We start from the raw sequence: 23,965 nt of genomic DNA, 5'->3' as shown, positions 1-23,965 counted from the left end.
ACCAAACCACTTTGCCAGCCATGGAAATCTTCACCCCCCTCAGGTACTTGAAACGCAAGCAGATTCTTTACATGCACGGAGGCAAAGGTCACCTAAAATGTAAGCAGGCAGGATTGCACAACATTTGAGGTGTGGAGAGTTCCCCTGCAAGTTGCAACAGCTTTGGGAGATGGCGCACGAAGCAGTTCCGCCTTCTTTGGCAATTCAGTTGAGGGGGGAGCTATCAAGGCAGAAGGGGGCCTCTGGAACCCTGTTTGGCTCAACTGGCAAAGTGTATCTCGGCATTTGCAGAGCAGGTGCAGGGAGCTGATGGCATTTGCCACCAGCAGAGCTCTTGGAATACTGTATAGCTTTGAGTCAGTCTCAGTCGGCTTCTATACAATGCCTGAAAATTGCTTGCCCCCAGTCTGTAGCATGTGAGTAGTATTTACTTACCTTACACAGTAGCTTGTAAGGACTACCATATAATAACTGCATGTAAAGCATTTTAAAGTACTATGTTAAGTTTTTATTGTCATCGTTATTAGACCAACTGCACAGAGTGTGAGAGTCTGCACTGCACAGAACTCCTCTTTCAGACAGAATGGCAAGAGGCAGCCTCCACCTGGAGAAACCAAAGGGTTTCTCCACCATAATAAACTGAACAGGATGCAAGACTGAATTCTAGGGCTGCAATGAAGGCAACAATCCTAAACACATGCTGGTTTAATAAGCAGAATGCTGACAATACCCAGCTCTATTTCTCCATGACATGAAAACCAGCATTAAGGAGAGACTGTGCAAGGCCTGGATGGGTGCCTGGATGCAGCAGTGGACTGGATGAGTGTCAATAAGCTGAGCTTGAATCCTGGAAAGACAGAGGCCTTGTCGGTGAGCGGTTCCAGTGTCCAGGAGATAGGTTGATTGCCTGTCCTAGTGGTGCTGCACTCCCTCTGAAGGGGCAAGTATACAGCTGGGGGAGGCACACCTTCATCCATCTCTGTCACTAGCTCTGCAGCCAGGAGTGCTTTCTGCCAGCTTTGGCTGGTATGCCAAAAGTGACCGCCTGCACCATGACAGCCTGACCAGTGGTCCATGCATTGGTAACCTCGACTACTGTAACACACTTTATGTGGCGCTGCCCTTGTATCTGGTTTGGAAGCTGCAAGTAATGCAGAATGCAGTGGCCAGACTATTTACAGGAGCAGATCACTGGCAACATGTTACCCTGCTGCTGAAAGAGCTGTGCTGGTTGCCAATTTGCTACTGGACCAGGTTCAAGGTACTTGTGTTAATTCACAAAGCCCTAAACAACTTGGGCCCAAGTAACTTAAAGACCACCCGACTCATAATGTTCCATCTCAATCACGGAGACCTTCTGATGGGGCACTTTCGGTGGTTCCCCGCAGGGCTGTGGAGTCGGAGTCACGAAGTTGGAAGCAATTTTGGGTGGAGTCAGAGTCGGTAGAAATGTACCAACTCCGACTTCAAAATAAATTTTGATTTAACAAATTTTTTAAAATATAAATTCAAAATGTCAAAGAAGCTTCCCATGAAGTCAGCTGTATTTGAGCATTTCACCATAACTCAAGATGGAAAACATTTTGTGTGTCAGTGTATGACACAGGACCCAGATGAAGACAAATGCTGTGATGCCAAGATCAGCGCATATTCAGGCAGCGATAAAAATGCTCCTATGAAAGCTTCCAATTTAAAAAGACATTTACAGCCCTTTCGGCTGTGGAGTTGGAAGCAATTTTGGGTGGAGTCAGAGCCACAGTCGGACAGTAGAAAAATAGAGGAGTCGAAGTCCGAGTTGAAGGTTTGGTGTACTGACTCCACAGCCCTGGTTCCCCATGAACCTGAAATTTGATTGGCCTCCACCAGGCACCGAGTCTTTAGTGTGGCAGGCCCCGCCCTGTGGAACTCCCCACCAATACAGGTTTGGCAGGAACCATCTCTCCTTTCCTTCAGGCATCTGTTGAAAGCTTTTTAGACAGGCTTTTGTAACACGAATTTCTCACTAACCAATGCAGTATTTATTTATTTTATTTTATTTTATTTTATTTTTATTTGTTTCATTTATAGACCGCCCATAGCGAGTGGCTCTCTGGGCGGTGTACAAAAAGGTTAAAATACAAAATATCAACAATAAAATCAGACAACAAACAATACACACAAGCAGCAACTAAAGAAAAAAATAAAAAATAAAAAAATTAAATTATAACATAAACGCTTAAAATGCCTGGGAGCATAGCCAGGTCTTAACCTGGCGCCGAAAAGATAGAAGCGTAGGAGCCAGGCGTACTTCTTCGGGGAGGCTGTTCCACAGTTCGGGGGCCACTACAGAAAAGGCCCTAGATCGAGTAACTGTCCTCCGGGCTTCTCGATGGGTTGGTACCCGGAGGAGGGCCTTAGATGCTGAGCAAAGTGACCGGGTAGGTTCATAGCGGGAGAGGCGTTCCACAAGATATTGCGGTCCCACGCCGTGTAAGGCTTTATAGGTCATGACCAGCACCTTGAATCTGGCTCGGAAACAAATAGGTAGCCAGTGCAAACGGGCCAGAACAGGTGTTATATGTGCTGACCGGCTGGTCCTCGTCAGCAGTCTGGCTGCTGCGTTTTGCACTAGCTGAAGCTTCCGAACTGTCTTCAAGGGCAGCCCTACGTAGAGCGCATTACAGTAATCCAGCCTAGAAGTTACCAGAGCATGAACAACTGAGGCGAGGTCATCCCTGTCCAGATAGGGGCGTAGCTGGGCTACCAACCGAAGGTGGTAGAACACATTCCTTGCCACCGAGGCCACTTGCGCCTCAAGAGACAAGGAAGGATCGAAAAGAACTCCCAGACTACGAACCTGTTCCTTCAAGGGGAGTGTGACCCCATCTAGAACAGGGTGAACATCCACCATCTGGGCAGGGGAGGCACTCACCAACAGTGTCTCAGTCTTGTCTGGATTGAGTCTCAGTTTATTAGCTCTCATCCAGTCCATTATCGCGGTCAGGCAATGATTCAGCACATCCACAGACTCACCTGTAGAAGATGAAAAGGAGAAATAGAGCTGCGTGTCATCAGCGTACTGGTGGCAACACACTCCAAAACTCCTGATGACGGCACCCAGAGGCTGCATGTAGATGTTAAAAAGCATGGGGGACAAAATCGACCCCTGAGGGACTCCACAATGGAGAGTCCAAGGTGTCGAGCAATGTTCCCCAAGTCCTACCTTCTGGCGATGATCCGCCAAGTAGGAGCGGAACCACTGCCAAGCAGTGCCTCCAACTCCCAACTCCGCGAGTCTCCCCAGAAGGATACCATGGTCGATGGTATCAAACACCGCTGAGAGATCAAGGAGAATCAACAGAGTCACACTCCCTCTGTCCCTCTCCCAACAGAGGTCATCGTACAGGGCGACCAAGGCTGTTTCAGTGCCAAAACCAGGCCTAAAACCGGATTGAAACGGATCCAGATAATCGGTCTCATCCAAGAGCACCTGGAGCTGATTGGCAACCACCCGCTCCAGAACCTTGCCCAAAAAGGGGATATTTGCCACCGGTCTATAATTGTTCAAGTTATCTGGGTCTAAGGAAGGTTTCTTCAAAAGAGGTCTCACTACTGCCTCCTTGAGGCTACTAGGGACTACTCCCTCACTCAAGGAGGCATTTATCACTTCCTTGGCCCAGCCGGTGGTACCAGTCCTGCTAGCCTTGACCAGCCAAGATGGACAAGGATCTAGAGCAGACGTGGTCGCCCGCACTATTCCAAGCACCTTGTCCACTTCCTCAAGCTGCACCAACTGAAACTTATCCAATAATGAAAGACAAGACCGTGTTCTGGACACTTCAATGGATTCATCTGTCGTAACATCAGAGTCTAGGTCCCTACAGATGCATGCGATTTTATTTTGGAAGTGCCCTGCAATGTCGTTACAGCGAGCTTCAGATGTTTCAATGGTATCTTGAGGACCAGAATGTAAGAGTCCTCGTACAACCCTAAAAAGCTCTGCTGGGCGGCAGAGAGATGTCTTGATAGAGGCAGCGAAGTAGGACTTCTTTGCCGCCCTTACCGCTTTTATGTACGACTTAGTAGAGGCACTTACCAAAGCATAATTGCATCCGTCTGGAGTTCGTCTCCATCTGCACTCCAGCCTCCTTCTCTCTTGCTTCATCACTCTCAGCTCCGGGGTATACCACGGAGCTGTATGAGCTCTGCATCGAAGAGGGCGCGCGGGAGCGATCGTGTCGATAGCCCGGGCCATCTCTGTATTCCACAGTTCAACCAAGGCCTCGACAGGAGCGCCAGTACTATCAGCTGGAAAAACTCCCAGAACCCTCTGAAAATCCATAGGATCCATAAGCCTCCGGGAGCGGACCAACTTAATAGGTCCCCCACCCTTGCAGAGGGAAAGAGTCGTCGTAAGTCTAAAACTCAGCAGGCGGTGATCTGTCCATGACAATGGAGTAGATGAAAAATACCCCACCTCCAGATCACCATCTCCATGACCAGTGGCGAAAATCAAATCAAGAGTGTGACCCGACACATGCGTTGGGCCAGTAACAAATTGAGACAGCCCCATGGTTGTCATGGAGGCCATGAAGTTCTGAGCCGCTCCAGATAAGACAGTCTCGGCATGAACGTTGATATCCCCCAACACCACAAGTTTGGGGGACCTCAACAACACCTCCGAGACTATCTCTGTCAGCTCAGCTAGGGAAGCTGTTGGGCAGCAAGATGGGCGGTACACCAACAAGATTCCCAGTCTGTCTCCTTGGCCCAGTACAAGGTGGAGGCACTGTAGACCAGTCCTCATCTGGACAGGATGCCTGGTGAGAGAGAAAATACTCCTATAGACCACAGCGACCCCGCCTCCCTGGCCCTCAGATCTGCCATAGTGCTGCACCGTATACCCAGGTGGGCAAAGCTGAGAGAGGGCAACTCCTCCCTGCTCACCCACCCAGGTCTCGGTTATACACACCAGGTCGGCACCCTCATCCACAATTAAATCATGGACAAGGGAGGTTTTATTATATACCGACCTGGCATTCAAAAGCAGCACCTGGAGATCTAAGGGCTGGCTGATAGAACAACCAGCAGTTCTGTGGTCTTGAGGAGAACCGGAACAAGGCACAGACACAACTTGTCTGGGGCGAGTTCCTCTTACCTGGCATGTTCTCCTCCTAACGCCATACCTCCCATTACCCGTCACTACGCTAATTGGGGGCCCCGGAAGCCCCCCCGTTAAATACAAAGCATGCTCTCCCAGGCACATTTTAAAAATATTTAAATACAAACAAACACATTCACACAACAACACATAAAAATACACATAAATATACACAAACACGTCCACACAATCTCATTCATACACACAACAGACAAAACAAACAATTAAAATGCACCCAAACAGCAACAATAGCAGCCGACGTTAAAATTCTCCTCCGCATCAAGCTTCATCCATAAGTAATGTCATCAAATAAAGTTTTAAAATATCTGCCCGCGACCCAGTAAACAGCAAGTAAGCAAGCCAGAGGACAAGACACGCCCCAAGCAGCGAACTTGAATGGAGTGGCGGCAAGCAGGCAGAAAGTCACGATGAAACAGAGACAGAGCAGCAGGCAGAAGCAGCGGAACCCAGCAGCATCTATCCAGCGACAGAGCAGCAGGCAGAAGCAGCGGAACCTAGCAGCATCGATCCAGGACTCACAGGCGTGTCGCAGCCGGCGACCGACGACAAAGCCGAACACCGACCAACAGGCAGTCCAGAAGACCCGGAGAGCAGCGGCAGCAACAACAAAAGCCAAGGCAGCAGCAGTTGTAAATCCGAAACGGCCAGAGCCACGCCGGAGACCAAACAACGGGCCCAGAAACAAATGGCCCAAAAGCACTTGAGAAGCACCCGGAGGGCAGCGACTCCTCGAGAACCGCAGCAGCCAGGGCAGCAACGCCGCGGCAACAGCGGCCCCTGTTGATGCTTTTATTGTTGTTTTTACTGATATTTTAATTGGTTTTTAAATTTTATTGTGTTTCTGTTAGTTGTATGCCACCTTGATGTAATTCTATGAAAAGTGTGGGTTATAAATACATTACTAAATAAATAAATAAATAAATTCTAAGTCAGTTAGTTTAGCTTTCAAATCCTTTCTTGCTGGAGTTGAACTACGTCACATGCACCCCAGTCGCTGATCAAAGAGATTCTAGAGGTCCCAACACATACCTCAGGTTTGGCTTCCTTAGAATAAAGGCCGCTGGAGACTATTATTTGTTTATTTATATATTATTTGATTTATATCCTGCCCTTCCTCCCAGCAGGAGCCTAGGGCAGCAAACAAAAGCACTAAAAACACATCAAAACATCATAAAAACAGACCTTAAAATACACCAAAACAAAACAACTTTAAAAACATTTTTTAAAAAGCTTTAAAAACATTTTTAAAAGGGTTTAAAAAACATATTTTTTAAAAAAACATATTAAAAAGCAATTCCAACACAGACGCAGAGTGGGATAGGTCTCAATTTAAAAGGCTTGTTGCAAGAGGAAAGTCTTCAAAAGGTGCCGAAAAGATAACAGAGATGGGTTTCAGAACTTAAAAGCCTGCTGGATCAAGGCAAAGTGGGCCCATCTAGTCCGGCATGCTGTTCTCACAGTGGCCAACCAGATGCCCATTATGGGAAGCCCGCAAGCAGGGCCTGATGGAAGGGCTCACAGCATAAACACTCCAACAAACACTGCTCCATTATTAGATTTCTAGCTCACTTCCACACCCACCTCAAGCATAGCTTTGGATTCAGCATTAAGAGCAAGACAAGCCTCTGTGGTTGCTTCCAGATGACATGTTTATTAAGCACTCATCCTGATTTGATTGCACAAGGTTTGTAGGGAGGGAGGTTAGACTGATTTCTTTGTAGGGAAGTTATACAACACTGCATCAAGGAAGTGTGCCTTTTCCCATCATTTTCCTTATTGCAAAAAAGTTGGGAGGGGGAAGCAGGTCACATAATTTGGTGTTAGAATAAATTAGATGCTAAAATGATGAAACTGAGGTTATCATACTTTGGACACATAAGGAGAAGACATGATTAATTATAAAATATAATAATGCTGGGAAAAACAGAAGAGAGTAGAAAAAGAATAAGGCCAAACAAGAGATGGACTGATTCCATAAAGGAAGCCACAGACCTGAATTTACAAGATCTAAACAGGGTGGTTTATAACATGCTATTGGAGGTCGCTGATTCATAGGGTTGCCATAAGTTGAAATCGACTTGAAGGCACATAACAACAACATAGATTAACCATACACAAACTGATAAAAATATAGTGTTATATGGGATTGAGGATTGTTTCCAGCCGCTGATTTGGGATCTGCAAAAGAGGAAATCTGCTCTACTGGTCAGACTAGTTCCATCCGTAAGTTAATGGCTTCAGCCAAGTGCCTTCACTGATACCTGTAAGGATGGCTGAGAGAGCAACGTGGACCATAAGGACTTTTTCAGGAGAGAGACCCTCCTCCTCCCAGCACTTGACTGGAGGCCCCTCACACTGGAGCCAGGAGGTGGTCTGTGCTAGTGTGAGTCTGCAGGAAGGCTGAGAACTGACAACAGTCAGAGAGACTTGCTTGCTCTTTCTGTCTGAAGGGCCCCCAAAGCTATGGGTCTTGGGAAGTTAGATCTGCTGAGTGTTAATGCCGAGAATCCCTCCACATTGCGTTTAGGCTGTATATATGTGTAAATAAAAGCCATATATCCTATGAAGCATCACAGTCTCCACTGACTTTCTTTTCAAAGAAACCAAACCCAGGGTAAGCACTGGCACCCCTGGAAGCCAGATTTCGGCTGAGTATCAGAAAAAATTTCCTAACAGAGCAGTATGACGATAGAACCAATGACGGGGGGGGGCTCTCCAACACTGGAGGCATTCAAGAGGCAGCTAGACAGGCACCTGTCAAGTCTGCTTTAAGTTTGGTTCCTGCATTGAGCAGGGGGTTGGACTCAATGTGCTTTTAGGCCCCTTCCAATTCTATGATTAAGTCTCGTACTACTCAGAAATCGGGGTGCCCACAACAATATATGCATGTGTTGTAAAACAAAAAAGAAATCCATAAATACAGAGTTGAGCAGGCAGAAGCAAAGTTGAGTTGAATCAGTCCATTACCATACTGTTTCTCAGTCCATTACCCTACTGTTTCCAGTAAAATGTATGGCTGAACATCCTCCTGTGGCATTACACCAATACATGATTAAATTGCTCCATTGCTTAATAAATACATTCTCTGGTTGTTGCCCTCTCTCACCTTTTACAATACTGGTCAACTTGACCATGTAGGTTAATTCCCTATGATCCAGCCTGGCTGGGAGTCCAGTCTGTGAGTTCAATTCCCCATTTGTGTCTCCTGGGTGTCAAGGGCCAGCTAAAGATCACCCTCACAAGTGAGTGGCTCAGGGGTTACGTGACCTGCCACCTGTGCAGCCATGGGCAAGCTGCAGAGTCCCAAGGAGCCCAGTTGTCCCCAGCTGGCACTTGTGGGCAAGGAAAGGGCTGGCTTATGCAGCTGTGGCAAGCTGAGCAGGTCCTAGCCAGCTGGGGAGGACTAGCCTCAGAGGGAGGCAATGATAAACCCCCTCTGAATACCGCTTTCCATGAAATCCCTGTTCATAGGGTTGCCATGAGATTGACTTGAAGGCAGTCCATTTCATTTTCACGGTGGAAGCAGCTGTTAACAGCGGTGTTGTCAATTCTGTGTCCGCTGATAATGGGTCTGTGGGAGTTCATACCCTATTTTATTTATAATGGTGTTCCAATATTATATACCTGTATTTTTGGACACAACCAAAATATGTGAAGGTCACAAACATTACCTTTCCGGTGCCAGGTCAGGACTTTCCTCTTCTCCCAGGCATTTTAGCATGTGTTTTAAAAAAAATGTAAATTGTGTTTTTAAATTGCTTTTTGTGTTTTAAAATTTGTATATTTGTTTTTATTGTTTTTAATTGCTGTGAACTGCCCAGAGAGCTTCTGCTATGGGGCGGTATCTAAATGTAATAAATAAATAAACACTGGTGGCTTTTCTTATGAGGAAAAGGGCAGCATTCTGGGGGATTTTGGGTTGTATTCAACTAAGCCTTACTCAAAGTAGGAACACTAGAATGAATGAATCTAAATTAGTTTTGTCTATTAACGTCAACAGGTCTACTCTGAGTAGGACTAGCATTGAATACCACCCATGTTCCCCATCCCCACACACTGTCTTATCACAGATCAGACCTGCTTCCATTGACTGAACTGTAAAAATCATGGGTCTGAGGCTTTCTAACTCTGCCACGTTGCAAAAACATAGATCCACGGCAGGCATCCTGACAGAATCTCGTATTTTTTACAAGGGATCCCTGCAAAACCATCATCCAGTCATAGGTTCCATCTGTCCGCAGAGCTGCACTGTGATTTATTGGTGGTTTCGTTGTCGCCCACCCAGCGTTCCACTCCATGCGGCTCTGTGGCCCAGGATCAGCCCGTGCGGATCGGTGGCCCTGCCCGGATCAGGACTCCGTGGACGCTTCACCGCCTAAGGAACCGGCGACCGAACTTCGCCCTCCGTTTACACGGGTCAAGAGAGGAGGAGGAGGGACCGGCCTTTCTCCTCCTCCCCCTCCGGCAGACCCCGAGCCGGAAGGAGACAAGGGCTCCTCCCCCCACCACCACCTTTGCACCGAGGGGCAGGAAAGGCGGCGGCTCCACACGGGGCACCGGCAGCATTGCACAGGGACGGCGGCTGGAAGAGGTGAGCCCCGGCGCGTCACCGCTTCCAGGCGGGGGCATCCGCAAGACGGCATGCTCAAAAAAGCGACCTCAGGCGGACGCAGGCCGGCCCGCAGGCGGGAAGATCGGACTCGGAGGCGCCGCGGCCGGCTGGGAGGGCGGCCGGTTTCGTGCTGCGGCCGCCCTCGGGGTGTCCGTCCGTCTCCGCCCGCCGGCTGCCGGAAAAGGCGCGGGAGGGCCGCTGCGGGCGCCAGCAGAGCGTGACTGCGCACCGACGCCCGAGGCGCTTGGAGGGGAAGGAGGAAGCGGCGGGGTGCCTTCTTTCCAGCGGCCGGGAAGAGGCGGGACGGGCCCTCCGCTCGGCGGCAGCGACAGCGCGGGGAGGCGCTTGGCTCCTCCCGAGGGAGCAGGAAGGGCTGATCCGCGGCGGGTGGCAGGAGCGGCTTTGGCGCGTCCGAGCGCCCCCCGCCGCTGCTTTGTCTGGGCTGGGGATGGCTGCGGCGCGGGTTCCCTCTCCCGGCGCTTCCTCGCCCCGCCTCCCCGGAGCCTCCCTTCGGGTTTGAGCGAGGGTGCCGGCAGGGCCTCGGGGGAGCTCCTTCCTCCGTGCGCTTCCGCAGGGATTTTCTGGGAGTGGGGGCGAAGAAATCGCCACTTCCGGACGCTCTGGGGACTGAGCGGCTCTGCGGCTGCCTGGGTCGGTCTGGCCGCTGGGAAGTTGCGCCCCAATTCTGCCCCTCTGGTGTTTCTTAGTGGGTAGACTTGCTGGCATCCAGAAGACACGCCTTTGCACCCATCGCTGAACTCTCCATTCATTTCCCTCCCGCCAACCCTTAAGGAATTGCACTGCTGCTACAATCATCTTCAGGCACACTCCAGGTTTCCTTTTTTAAAAAGCAGCACACCAGAATAGCAACACCGATCTACACGCCAGGGTTGTCGTGCACTATTCAGAACTCCCCAGGCAACATGGGTTAAACTGCATTAGGTTACTTTGATCTTGGCCCAGCCTCTGGAACATGACAGTCTGCAGGGCTGGAAGCTTTCTCTTCACAGGGTCCTTGTTCTTTACCTAGTTGTTCCACACACATGCCCAGAGAACACCCTGCCTGCCGCTTTTCTGGCATGCACAGGCCCATTGTGTTTCTTTTCTCCACTCAGTTGTTCACCAAATATTCTGCCACACCTCACATCGTGGCTGTCGCAACCCATTTTAGCTGTGATCTCCTCCTGGTGGAGTTGGGGTGAGAAGCTCCTTCTGTGTTGCCACCTGAAGCCCCAGGGGAGTGAGACTGCATTAGGGTTAGGAGAGGAGCCCCACTCCTTGCAGTGGACCAGGGGGCTGCTGGCCTACCATTGCCTGTAATTTGTTTCCCTTCTCTCTCCCCCCAGCCCCTTCCCCAAGATGGCATTGACACAGCTGCGCGTGGCCGTGATCGGGGCGGGGGCAGCCGGGCTGTGTGCTGCCCGCCACATCCTCGCCTCCCCTGAGACGTTTGCTCCTCCGGTGGTGTTTGAGGCCTCTGGCTGCCTGGGAGGCACCTGGGTCTACACTGAGGAAAGCGGGGAAGATGCGGAGGGGCGGCCAGTTCACTCCAGCATGTACCGTGACCTCAGGTAGCGCCCCCTCCCCGGACATGGGCACTCCCTGCCTCTGTGTGTGTGTCTTCCATAGGCAGGGTTCTTGGGAGGAGGCCCCAATGCGCCTGCCCTCTTTCGAGTGGGGAGGGGAGCTGACCCTCCTCCTAAGGAGTGGGCTGCATCCTGTTGTCGCTCTCAGGACCAATCTGCCCAAGGAAGTGATGGCCTTTCCTGATTTCCCCTTTGACCCATTGCTGCCTTCTTTCCTGCATCACTCGGATGTGCTGGCCTACCTGGAAAGCTACGCAGAGCACTTTGGAGTCCAGGACCACCTCCGGGTGAGAGGGGGAGGGGGCTTGGAGGCAGGTCATGGCTTGAGGGGGGGGCGGGTAGACGTCTGCAGCCGGGGAGGCCGCAGTAGCCAATTGCCAAGGTCTGTGTGGCTCCTCATGTTCAGGACTCGGGACCTCTTTGCAGTGCAAAATAAAGAGTACTGCTGAGCCTGTGGTGCTCTGTGGCATTTGTCTTGCCACAGAATGACTGTCGCCCATCCACATAGGTCTAGGGGTGGGGCTGCCACAGGGGCTTGAGCCCACGGCCTTATTTCAGAAATGAAGGGCTGCCCAGCATTGGCACGGGGTCGAGTCAGACCCTTCAGTTCATCTGGCCATTTCAGAGCTGGGGCTTCTCGGGGGCAGCGTTTGAGGCAGAAGGGATGGGACTTCTTTCAAGAAAAGGGTGTTTCCTTCCGCACCGGCTGCTGGGGCTAAACTGGCCACCTCCTTGAACCTGTGTGGCTCCTGAGCCTCTTGTGTTCTTCTCCCTCCCGAAGCTTCAGTGGGAAGTGGAGGATGTCAAGCCTCTGCAGAGAAGTGAGGGCGCCCCTGGCGGCTGGGATGTCACAGCCACACGGCAGCAGGGACCAGAATCAATGCGGCAAGTGACGGAGCACTTTGATGCCATCATGGTTTGTACTGGGTGAGTTCAGCAATAAAATTTAAAATCACCTTGGTCTAGTTTTCCATTCTGACACAAATTAAATTCAACAGAGACAAAAGCAAAACAAAAAAATCGATAAATAAATCCCAGGTATACTTTGGGGGTAGCTGGTTTGGCAGCAATACCTGTGTAAAGGATTTTAGGATTGGTGATGTCAGCTGCATAGTGAGGCTGCAAAAAAAGCTAATGTGATCTTAGGCTGCACTCCTGGAATGACAGTTTCCAGGTTACAGAAAGCAACAGTTACAGCGTGGTCTTGTTAGGCAGCTCTCACACGGGCTCTGCACTCTCAGGCTGTAGACAAACTGGAGTGGGTTAAGAGGAGGGCCAGAAAGCTTGCCAGCTCTATGAGGAAAAAAGTCCTTTGCAGAAAGGTTGAAGCGACTGGCTGTCCTTTGCCGGGAGAAGAGAAGACCACGCAGAGGCCGTGATAAGGCTCTTGGGATATCGTGATGAAAGAGGGCAAATACTCTCTGCTGCTCCTCCAGGGTTATGTTACAGGAGGACAGATTTTGGTGAACCATTAGGAGAAATGCCTTGACAGTAAGAACAGGTTGACAATAGGGCCAGTTGCCAAAGGGGAGCGGGGGCAGGGGTCTCTTTCACTGGACGTCTCCAGCAGAGGGTGGGGATTCCCTAGGCCTGGATTCCCTGCACTGCGCAGGGGTTGCATGATGGTTTGCAAGCTGCCCATCCATCTCTCACAGTTGCATGAGTCCGTGGGTGTCCCAAGACAGAGCTGGCGCTGAAGCGTTGTTGGAGGTCAAGAACAAGGGGCTCTGTTGCTTACTGCCAACCCCTGGATGCAAAGGGGCCGGGGGGGAAGGAGGGTTCAGCTGAACCGACTGGGGTTGAGAGGGGGCAAAGGATGCCCCCTGCCCCAGTTTCATTGGGGAAGGCCAAGCATGAAGGCCTTCGTCTTTGTGAACCAGCCTATAGGGGAGGCCCAGCTGCCAGCCACCCGCCTTCCCTGCAACTTGTGTCCTGCTGATGATTTTGTTTTGCAGCCATTATGCAACCCCATATATACCACCCATCCCTGGCCTGGACAGTTTCCAAGGTAAGGAAGCAAGACAATCCCTGAAGCAGCTTCATTGAGCCAAGGGGGGGCCACCTTCTCCCCACAGTGGCCAGCCAGATGCCCAACAGGAAGCCCCCAAGCAGGGCCTGAAGGCAAGAGCCCATTCCCGCCATTGCTCCCCAAGAGCTGATCTCCAGAGGCAGACTGCTGTTGAATCTGGAGGTGCCACATAGCTGTCTTGACCAGCAGCCAGTGATGGACATGATCCTCGTGAAACATACCTGTCTCCCTTTTGCCAGGCCTTCTTACCGCCAATTCCTTTTCTTTTGTCTTGAATCTCCTGCTTACCAGTTCTGTTGCTGACCACTACGTTATGAGAGGTCTTTCTTCCTCTCTCTCTCTCTCTCTCTCTCTCTGTCATGCATAATTTTATAAACTGCTGCCACCTTCTGCTCTCTTGCTTCTGGCCAAGAGAATTCACTGTTTCTGCTTTTCTGGGAGTCAGTGGCCCCTCAAGAGCCAATGGCCACCTCCCCGGCAGGATGTATGCCCCAGAATCAGTAAAGAAACAAACTGGCCTCTCCCACCAGAACTGGGGCGCAACCAACACCACCTCACCCTATGCTAAATCATAGCTACTCTACTTCCTACTAGCCTTCCCCTTGGGCCCCAATCCCTCCGGGGGGGGGAGGACCTTGTCCATATCTCCAGGCTCTCGCAGTGCCTCCTTTATTACCCACCTCTGATGCCAAAAGGAAGGAAAAATGGAGGGGGGGCATCTCGCTTTCTTCAAAGGAAGGAAGGAAGGCACTTTTGGGGAGAGCAGGGGGAGTTTTTCTCATTTTGGAGTTGGCCATGCTTCTGAGGGAGAAGCTGCAGTTGCCAGCCAGGGACGAGAGAGAGCGCTTCAGCGGCCTGCAGGGCATGTCGGGAAAGGGGCCGTCCCATCACTAGTGCTCCTCCTGGAGCTGCCCTGGTACAGGCCTGACACCAGGGCCAGTGGCCCTGGGCCTGCAGAAGAGCAAGAAGCCGGGTGGGCCCAGAGAGCTTGGCAAGGGCACAAAAGGGGCACTTGAGCATTGGGAGGAAGGCCTGAGGGGGGTGCCTTGCCCTCCAGAGGAGAGGGAGACCTGGGGACTTTTGCCCAGGGACCCCCCCCAACCAACCCTGTCTCCCGCCCTCCTGTCCAGGCCGCCTCCTCCACAGCCACTCTTACCGCCACCCAGAGCCCTTTGCTGGCCTGACAGTGCTGCTGCTAGGCGCCGGCCCCTCGGGAGTGGACCTGGCCCTGCAGCTGCGTGCTGTGGCTGCTCGAGTGCTGCTGAGCCATCGGGGGCCGCCTGTCTGCGGGCTGCCGGAGGATGTGATGCAGGTGCCCCCGCTCTTGGAGGCGGGAAGGGAGATGCTGGTGCTGAGGGACGGCTCAGTGCTGCGGACAGATGCCGTGATCCTCTGCACCGGCTACCGCTACCGGTTCCCTTTCCTGGACTTGGCCCAACTGGGCCTGCAAGAGACGGACTACGGGGTCGGGCCCCTGTACCGGCACTTGCTGCCGCCGCAACACCCCTCGCTGGTCCTGATCGGCCTCTGCCAGCAGATCTGCCCCTTCCCCCACTTCCACTGCCAGGTGCTCTACGCGCTTGCGGTGCTGGGGGGGCGCTGCCCTCTCCCCGCTGCAGCCAAGATGGAGGCCGATGCCCAGGCTGAGCTGGCACGGCACCTGCAGGAGGGGGGCCTGGCCCGGCACTTCATGACCCTCCATGCCCAGCAGTGGAGCTATGCGGAGCAGCTCGCCCACCTTGCAGGCTTCCCTGCCTTGCCCCCTGCAGTCCGAGAGGTCTACGAAGCAGTGCGTGCCAGCCGCGCCCATGACGTCAGCACTTACCGTGCCAGGAACTACCGGCTGTTGGGTCCTGATGCCTGGGAGTTGGTGCGGGACTCCAGCAAGGACTGGGCAAAGGATGGAGATACAGAATGAAGGCCTGTGGCCCTTACAGTTGGGGCTTCCCTCCTCTGTGTATCGGGATGGGACCCCTTTGTGGATTCTTTCCAAAGCTCCAGCTGCAATGAGAAAGCAACATGGGCCTCTGAGGTCATCTCTGGGGCTGCAGCATGGGTGAGAGTTTGAAGCAGACCACAAAGACATCGGCTGAATCTAATCAACAGGGACAGGAGTCTGGCCAGTGGTCAAGTGAGCATCAGAACCCAGGTCACCCCACTCCTAGCACAACACGATTATGTGATTCTGTCTGGCCTAATCGGTACAATAGTTAACTGCTTGTAGCAACTCTGAGAACCCTTGTTCAAGCTGGAAGAACTTTGGAGCGCAGTAGCCATGCTGGGTCAGACCACAGTCTGACCTAGTTCAGAATCCTCTTTCCAGCAGTGGCCTGACAGGTGTCTGCAGGAAACTCCACAAGTAGGGCAGGAAGGCAACAACCTTTCCCTGCCATTTGATACTCCCCGGGGATACAGAGAAGCTGCTGCTGTTCAGTGGTAGACTGCCTCTGAACATGGAAGTTCCACATAGTCACTGTGACTAATAGCTATTGAAAGTCCTCCTGCTCTCTCCCATGAATGTATTGAATCCCCTTTTAAAGCCATCTAAACCAGTGGCCATCACCACATCTTCTTGTAGGGAGGTCCACAGGTTAGCCTATACATTGTGTGAAGAAGGACTACCTTTTATCTGGAAGACACACCCAAAGTTGTAGTATTTGGAGAGAGGGAGGAAAGCTCCCCTATGTCAATGGAGGCCTGGTCTGCAACCTCTTTTTCAAAGGCTCACAAAGGAAGCCGCAGCAGTAGTCCTATGAGGGAGGCTGGGCCCAGCGCACGGGAGCCTTATGCATCCTGGGTGGTGCCATTAGGGCCTGCCTGCCTTGTCCTCTCGGTGATACTCATCTCTGATGGGGTGGGGATGGGGAACTCCCATTAGTGCCTTGAGCGTAAGAATCACAACGTTCTCGCCATGTCAGAAGAATAAAGAAGAAAGTCACGTGCTCTGCCTATGACTCAATTTATTCCAGTGTTGAGCCCAAAAGGGTTTAAGGCAGATACAGACTGCTCTTAATGGGGAGGGGGAAAGCATTCCAGGATTTTTGGGATGCTGGATCAAGACTGCCCTCCCCCACCCCACTTCTATTATCTCTGCAGGAGAAAAACAAATGGCAGAGAGGAAGGAAGCAGTTTTTACGGGGGGGGGGGCTGAAAGCGTACAACACATGCATGGCTACTGCTCTGATCAAATTGGGAGCCCAAAATGGTCTCATTACGGGGCGGGGGGAAGATGCCAGGTGATCCAGGCGCACCAGATCTCCCCGTGCAAGGTGTGCTTTGGCCTAAAGCGAGGGGGTGGGGGGGAGAGGGGCTAAACCCCATTCCTGGAGGGGGAAACCAATCCAGTTTAAAGAAGCAATGACACCCTGGGTCAGTGGCATTGAGGGTCCCATCCGGCCCCTTCTTGGTCCTTCCCAGTTTATTTCTAAAAAGATTGTGGGGGCTTTAACCTGACCTAGGATTACTTTTTCCCTGACCTGTTTCCAGTCTCAGATGTGTAGAAGGAAAGATACTCTGCATATGCTCAGAGGCACTTCATTATACCAGGGTGTTCAATACAAATATATGCCAAGACTGAACCCCAGTGGGCCCTGAACCCACCCAGCCATCCTTCCCAGCTACTGTTCGTTCCACTGAGCACCACATCCGTAAGCATAGCTGGTCTGCAAGGCTCACAAAACTAGTTGGGATCCAAAGGCAGCCTGTCTCCTCCACAAGTCTCTTATTTTCTTAAGGGATAACATGAAGGCAGGGAGGTCTTAGCTGAGCAACCTCAGTGAGAGAGACTGAAGTATGACTTTGCAGGACAATATGACAAAAGGTGTGTGAATGAGGCCATATAAAGCCCTTGAATTGGGACCCATGTCCCAGGTGGCGGATTGGGCTGTCTTTTAACAGGGAGGCTTTTCTCTGATAATGTGTGGGTGTACCTTCAACAACCCTTCCCTCCCCCCAAAACCCTTTCCCTCCTGGCATGAATGATCTCACTGCTTTCTGGAAGGGCAAGGCAGGGCCGGCCACCTGCAGTTGCAGCAGTCAAGGCACTATCTCACAAATGCTTGTGCTATAGCTGACCTGCCCCAGCAGCTTCTGCAACCTTAAAGGGTTGTTCGTCACACATCAGGGCAGAGAGCGACTGTGCTCTCAAGGGTTGGGCAACCAGCTCTGCACCCCCAACATTGTTGCTATGGGAGTCCCGGCCTCTAAAGAGGCGGTCCATTGCCACAAGGTGTTGGAAGGTCTCCGTGGCAAAATAATAGGCAAAAGGGTCCAAGGTGGCATTGGCACAGGCCAGGAGCAGGGTACACTGGTACGCTCTGTCCAGACGGTCCCCCTTCAGCTCTGGCACCTGGTAGCAAAGCACTGCCACGTGGTAGGGCAAGAAGCAGCCCAGAAAGATGGCCACATTGGTCACCACCATGTGCTGGATCTTTGTCTCATTGACCAGCTCCATCTGGACAGCTCCACTCTGCTGCACAGCCTGCAGCAGCCTGCAAGAGCAGGTCACCATGACCGTCAGTGGGAGGGCAAAGGCTAGCACCATCGCACAGGAGACACCGGGGCTCGCAATGTAGCGTGGGCGTCCGTCAAAGCAGAGGGTGCTGTTCTTCCTGTCCGCCATGTGCACAAAGTAGGTGGGGATGGTTCCGGCAAAGCTCAAGACCCACACTGCTGTGCAGATGCACTTGGCTTGCTGACGCATGGCCTGGGCCCAGGGACGGAGCGGGAAACAGACAGCCATACAGCGGTCCCAGCTGATGCAAGCCAGCAGGAAAAGGCTCCCGTACATGTTGACCAGGAGCAGCATCCCTGCAGCTTCACAGATGGGCTGAGGCAGCTGAGGCCGCCAGGTGTAGTACCACACCCTCAAAGGCAGGGACAGCAGCAGCAGCAGGTCAGAGATTGCCAGGTTCTTCATGTAGGTGGTGGTGATGGAGCGCCCAGCCCCTCCAAAGGCAAAGATGCACAGGGCCACCAGGTTCAGAGGGAGGCCAGCCGCGAAGATCAGGGAGTACATGCTGGCGAAGGCCAGATCGGCCACCTGGCTGCAATTGGTGCAATCTGCGTTCATCTCAGCAGGTGTCGGCCTGGTGGGAGGTGGCTCACTTCGGTGTGCTGCTGGAAGCCCACAGCACCAGCCTTCTGACACCTGCTCCCAAGACAAAGAAGACACAGAGGTGGTTTTGCTAACCTGGGACTGCCCAAAGCTGCCATGGAGGAGGGCTGTCACTCAGGGCAGAGCAGCTGCTTCTCTTGCCGAAGGGCCCAAGGTCAATCCCAGCAGCATCTCCAGGCAGGCTGGGAGAGACCCTGCCGGAAACGCTGGAGAGCCACTGCTGCCCTCAGTGAAGGCAACACTGGGCCAGGGGGCCAATGGCCTGACGCCGTTGCCTGCTGTATTCCAGGGCTACACAGTTTTTGTTTTGCAGCTTGCTGTTGTTAATGCATTTATTTATTTATAAACTAAAAAGACTAGTATTCTCTAATAGTCTTAAGGATGAGTTACAGCAAGATTACATAAAACATTTGCACAATTCTCTAAAGCCTGATTAAAAAGTAACCATGTGAATTCATTCCTCTGGCAGCATTGCAAAATATACGTGACTGCCATTCTTCATGGGCCTGATTAAAGTCTTCAGCTGAAGCCCAAATCGACCCATTGTTGGTACTTGACTGATCTCAGTGGGGAGTTGTTTTACTTTATTTTTATTTATTTGTTTGTTTATTTATTTATTTATTAATATCCCGCCCTTCCTCCCAGAAGGAGCTAGTTCCATAGCCAGAGTGCTTCTGGTGAGAAGGCCCTATTCTGAACTCAGTTGATGATGGTATGATTAACAGGGGCTTATACGGCCTTATACGGCTTAGGTCCAGGTTATCTGTTAGATCGTATCTCCCCCTATGATCCTGCCCAGACTCTGAGATCATCCGGTGAGGCCTTACTTTCTACTCCTTCTTTTTCACAAGTTTCTCTTGTAAAGACACAAAATATGGCTTTTTCGCTGGCTGCCCCCAGATTGTGGAATTCTCTCCCCAGTGAAGTATGATTAGCTTCCTCACTTCTTTCCTTCCATGCTAAGGTGAAGACGATTCTATTCAGACGGGCTTTTAATTGAATTGGTAATTAACTCTTACCTTGTATTTGATTTAATTCATTTTAACTATTTTAATTCTGTATATTTACTGTTTTAACTCTTCATGATTATTTTTGTAAGCCGCCCTGGGTTCTTTGGAAAAAGGGCGGGGTATAAATATTTTAAATAAATAAATAAATAAATGGATCTCAAATCATGTAAGAGTCTCTCGGTTCAGGCCAGTGGCTCGTCTAGTCCAGCATCCCATTCTCACAGTGGCCAACCAGATGACCCAGTGGGAAGCCTGGAAACAGAATCTGAGCGCAACAGCCGTGTCCCCACTTGTGATTCCCAGCAACTGGCATCCAGAGGTATAATGCCTCTGACCGTGGAGGCAGGATATAGCCTGCGTGGCTAGTAGCCATTGGTAGCCCTCTCCTCCCTGAACTTGTCTCATCCTCTTTTAAAGCTCTCCATGTTGGTGGCCATCACTGCCTCCTCCGGGAGCCAATTCCATAAACTCTGCACTGCATGAAGCAGTCCTTTCTTTTACCTGGCCCGAATCTTCCAACATACAGCTTTATTGGGTGTCCATAAGTGCTTTTCTTTATCTACTTTCTGCGTGCCATGCATAATTTTATACACTTCTATCATGTCACCTCTTGCTCGCCTTTTCTCTAAATGCTGCCAGAATGGGGATTAAATGGCACGCTGGTACCTGAAGGACCACCCTTGTTCTACATGTAGTGAGTGCCAGCAACTCCAGCTAAAAGGGCCAGGTGGCACGAGATGAGGAAGAGACCCCTCCTTTCTCTCTCTCTCTCTCTCTCTCTCTCTCTCTCTCCCTGAGCCCCCAGAGAGTCACGGCCATTCTGAGCGGGCAATACCAGGCTATGTGGAAAAAATAGTCTGACCTGTTGCAAGGCAGCATCCAGTGTCTCGGTCAGTTAATGCAATGTTAATCTGCCTCACTGGTATAGTTAATTTCCATTAATGTCAGTGGGAGGGGAAAGGGAGGGGGGAAATCCTCCCCTTCCACCTTTCCTGCAGTCAACAAGTTGGGCTTCAGATGTTGTAGAGCAACTGCCATGAACTTTTCTTCCCACCCGCCGCCTCCACACAGGATAGCACTCTTCAAGTCCTCACATGGTGATCCCACAGAGGGCCGGGATCTCTTCTCGATCATCCCAGAGTGCAGGTCACGGAATAATGGGCTCAAGTTACAGGAAGCCAGATTTCGACTGGACATCAGGAAAAACTCAGGTTCACTGTCTTTACCAAAGTAGTTCAGTTCAAGAAGAATCAGGACAGACCACAGGTGAAAGGGGCAAAGTCAAGCTTTTGAGTCTGGTATTCCTGGGGATCTCTCAAAAAAGGGTGAGACAATTCAAACTTCATTCATGTAAGTTAATGAATGGATGGAGGATGAGTGACAGGGGAGGTCACCGCCTGCCCCTTCCCTTGGCCTGGCCCTCTCATCCTCTCCACCAGTGAGGTAGGGAACTGGCTGGCACTATGTGCCTCACCACCCCAAATGCCCCACCTAGACGTGTAGCTGCCTCACCGAACAAGGAAGGCTGCCTCCTGGGCACTTGGTTTGCCATTTCCTGGACCTTTTCCACATCTGCAATGTTATTTCAATAATTGTGTGTCTGTGTTGCTTTACAATATTGTGCTGTTTTGTTTTTTGTGAACAGCTGACACAATCAAAGTATAATTCCTGTTTATTTCCTCCTTGTTATATGTATCAATGCCTGAACACCTCTATGCACTTACATATTCGTGACATTTATTATTGAGATTGCTATTGGAATCTTACTATATGCTTCTGCTGAGCTATGCATTTAACTATAAATATTCTATCTATACATTTATAACTGTATCTTATATAACCATTCCTGGCTTTATCTCCATCTCTGGCTTCCTGGCTTTATCTCAAACACTGTTATTTCTGACATTTTCAATACTAACAGCATTTCTGATATATATTTTAAAGATATTTGATGCTGCATTAGGTATCTGTTTTAGATGCCACCTGAAAAACAAACCTGTCCATACTACAAGTTTAGGAAAGGGCAGAGAGCAAATAAATTCTTTAGGGTGTGTTTGTTAAGTCCTCCTTGATAGTCCCTCCTTACAATTGATGGTTGAGATTCTGGGGCTCAGTGAAAATATCAAAAGACATCAAAACATTATTTGACTATAAAGACACCCCAGCTTCACCGGAAGATTTGAGAAGTTTTCTACCACAGCTTACCACCTGAAACGCCATGAGCATGCCTCCTCTCCTTCTGCAAGTCTCTGTTTCCTTGCTACAGTACTGGATGGCCACCAGCTACTTGCATGAGTGTGTGAGAATGTATGAAAGATCAGGACTACTGGGCACATCGAATTTTGCTACCATTCCTGCAATGGATGACTCACAAGAGCACCTTTGGCTGCATTGCTTGGACATGTTTCAGTAGATCGTTAAAACTTTTTATCTTGGTGTGGTCCCAACATTCCTTCTGCTCATTCCCACTATCTCCTGGCTTGATCACCCAGGAGTGGCTTTGGGTTCACTGGTAAGAACTAATTCCCTGACACTGCGTGTCATGTGTCTTTCAAAAAATGGAAGTCTTGTCCAAATGAGGAAAATAGAAAGGAACAGAAACGCTGATAAAATAAATGTAAGCAAACAACAAGGGATGCTTTTAAAAAAGGGAATTTGAGGAGCACATTGCTAAGAACATTTAAAAAAAAACTTATTTAAATACATTCCAAGCAGGAGGCCATCTAGGGAGGCAGTTGGATCCTTGGATGACAAGGGGCGTGAAAGATGTGCTAAAGCAGGATAAGATTGCAGAGAAGATTATGAATTTTTTGCATCTGTCTTCACAGTGGCAGCAGCTCTGAGAAGAGGATGCTGAACTAGTTGGGTCCCCTTTGGCCTGATCCAGCCAGCTCTTATGTCCATTTTCCCCCATGCAAAGCAGCAGCCAGGCTGCCTGGTGAACCAGGGAAGTGGGCAGCAGAGATCAAGATAAAAGGGGAAGACCCATAGTGCAGGGGCAGAGCATCTGCCTTGCATGCAGAAGGTCCCAGGTTGAATCCCCAAAGGCATCTCCAGAGAGGGCTGGGAGAGACTTCTGCCTCAAACCTTGGAGAGCCACTGCCAGTCAGTGCAGACAATACTGAGCTAGATGGACCAATGGTCTGTCTGTCTGTCTGGTGGCTTCCTATATTCCTGCTGCATGAGGTGAATGGCTTCATTCTCTTTGAGACTTCAGCTGAGCAGCCTCTCTACTGTTATTAAAACAGACAGGCCAGGGAGCATTTCTAACTGTGCATTTCCCACTGCCCTCTTTGGAAGAGGCTCTTCCCCCCCCCCATCCCCACAAACCTTACTTCAGAGAAAAGAAGCTTCATGTCCTGAAGGAACCAAGTGTAGAAGCAAGAAGCTGCTCCAGCAACAGTGACCACCTGCATGTGCACCTTCAGCAAGTCTAGTCTTACCTCCTGCTGCTGTTCACAGTATCAGTGTGGCAGAAAACCCCACCCCACCCCTGCGCACCACCATCACTGCCATCACAGTAGCAGAAACCACATACACAGGAAGTCATCTCAGCACTTGCAGAGGAAATGGTGACTGCCTCAGGGAAGTCAGGTTGCATTTTCAGAACATTTTCCATCAGTTTTTCTGTCAAGTGTGCCTTGGTGTGTGCATGTGGGGGGTGCGGAGGAGCCCCAGTCACAGTGAGCCAGAAGATCTCAAGAACTCATCTTAACAGGAAAGGAAGTCATGGATGGCTTAGACTAGAGGGCCTCAGCAGACACTCAGAGGGCTGTGGCAGCCACAAATCCAGCTCTTCCCACAAGCCTGAGCCTCACGTGCAAACAGTGTGGGCTACAGCAGACTACAAGTCCTTTCTGCACTTGTAGAGCACTTGGGCTGAAACAACAGGGGCAGGGATCGGGGACAGGATGTCACCCTTAAATGCTAAATGAGGGTTTGTTTCATTGTCAAAGAAAGTACTCCTTTGCACAGCGCATAGTTAAACTCTGGAATTTGCTCCCACAAAGAGGCAGCGATGGCCACCAACTTGGATGCCTTTAAAAGAGGATTAGACAAATTCATGGAGGAAAAGGCTCTCAGTGGCTACTAGCCATCATGGCCGTGCCCTTGCCTCCCCATCAGAGGCAATGTTTCTGAATACCAGTTGCTGGAAACCAATGGAGGGGAGGGTGCAGCCGTTGCGCTCAGGCCCTGCTTGCAGCCTTCCCAAAAGAGGCAACTGGTTGACCAGTGTGAGGAGGCTGGACTGGGTGTTCTTAATGTCAAATGCAACAGCTGATGCCCTTTGATCCCTCCTACCTCCAAAATGCAGGAATCCTGTCCCCCCTCCCCAAATAGTGTGTGCCTTGGCCCCAGAACCCCGGGGCCCTCTTTTGTAGTGTCCAGCATGGCTTCTACCTGGCTGACAACACCCATCCACACCTGTTGTCTAAAAAGCATAGTCCACA

General features: G+C 50.8%; 2 protein-coding genes across 2 annotated transcripts; one reads left to right on the top strand and one right to left on the bottom strand.

Moving 5' to 3' along the window:
- The first annotated feature begins 9,565 nt into the window (after window positions 1–9,565).
- Window positions 9,566–16,330, top strand: LOC133384088 (uncharacterized). Its single transcript, XM_061626018.1, has 6 exons — window positions 9,566–9,752; window positions 11,120–11,344; window positions 11,508–11,646; window positions 12,141–12,286; window positions 13,315–13,367; window positions 14,519–16,330. Exons 2-6 carry the CDS (start codon window positions 11,133–11,135, stop codon window positions 15,304–15,306), a joined length of 1,338 nt encoding a protein of 445 aa, XP_061482002.1. The 5' UTR covers window positions 9,566–9,752; window positions 11,120–11,132; the 3' UTR covers window positions 15,307–16,330.
- Window positions 16,331–16,359: 29 nt separating this feature from the next.
- On the bottom strand, window positions 16,360–22,913 carry LOC133384089 (lysophosphatidic acid receptor 6-like). The gene is made up of 2 exons (XM_061626019.1): window positions 22,850–22,913; window positions 16,360–18,537 (listed from the first exon to the last, which is right to left on the bottom strand). The coding sequence occupies exons 1-2, from the start codon at window positions 22,868–22,870 to the stop codon at window positions 17,452–17,454; spliced, it is 1,107 nt and encodes a 368-aa protein (XP_061482003.1). The 5' UTR covers window positions 22,871–22,913; the 3' UTR covers window positions 16,360–17,451.
- Between the last annotated feature and the right edge of the window lie 1,052 nt (window positions 22,914–23,965).

Source organism: Rhineura floridana, chromosome 4 (genome assembly GCF_030035675.1).
Source record: "Rhineura floridana isolate rRhiFlo1 chromosome 4, rRhiFlo1.hap2, whole genome shotgun sequence".
Classification (NCBI taxonomy): Eukaryota; Metazoa; Chordata; class Lepidosauria; order Squamata; family Rhineuridae; genus Rhineura; species Rhineura floridana.
Note: the sequence above shows the minus strand (reverse complement) of the source record. Positions and strands in the feature narration are given on the sequence as shown.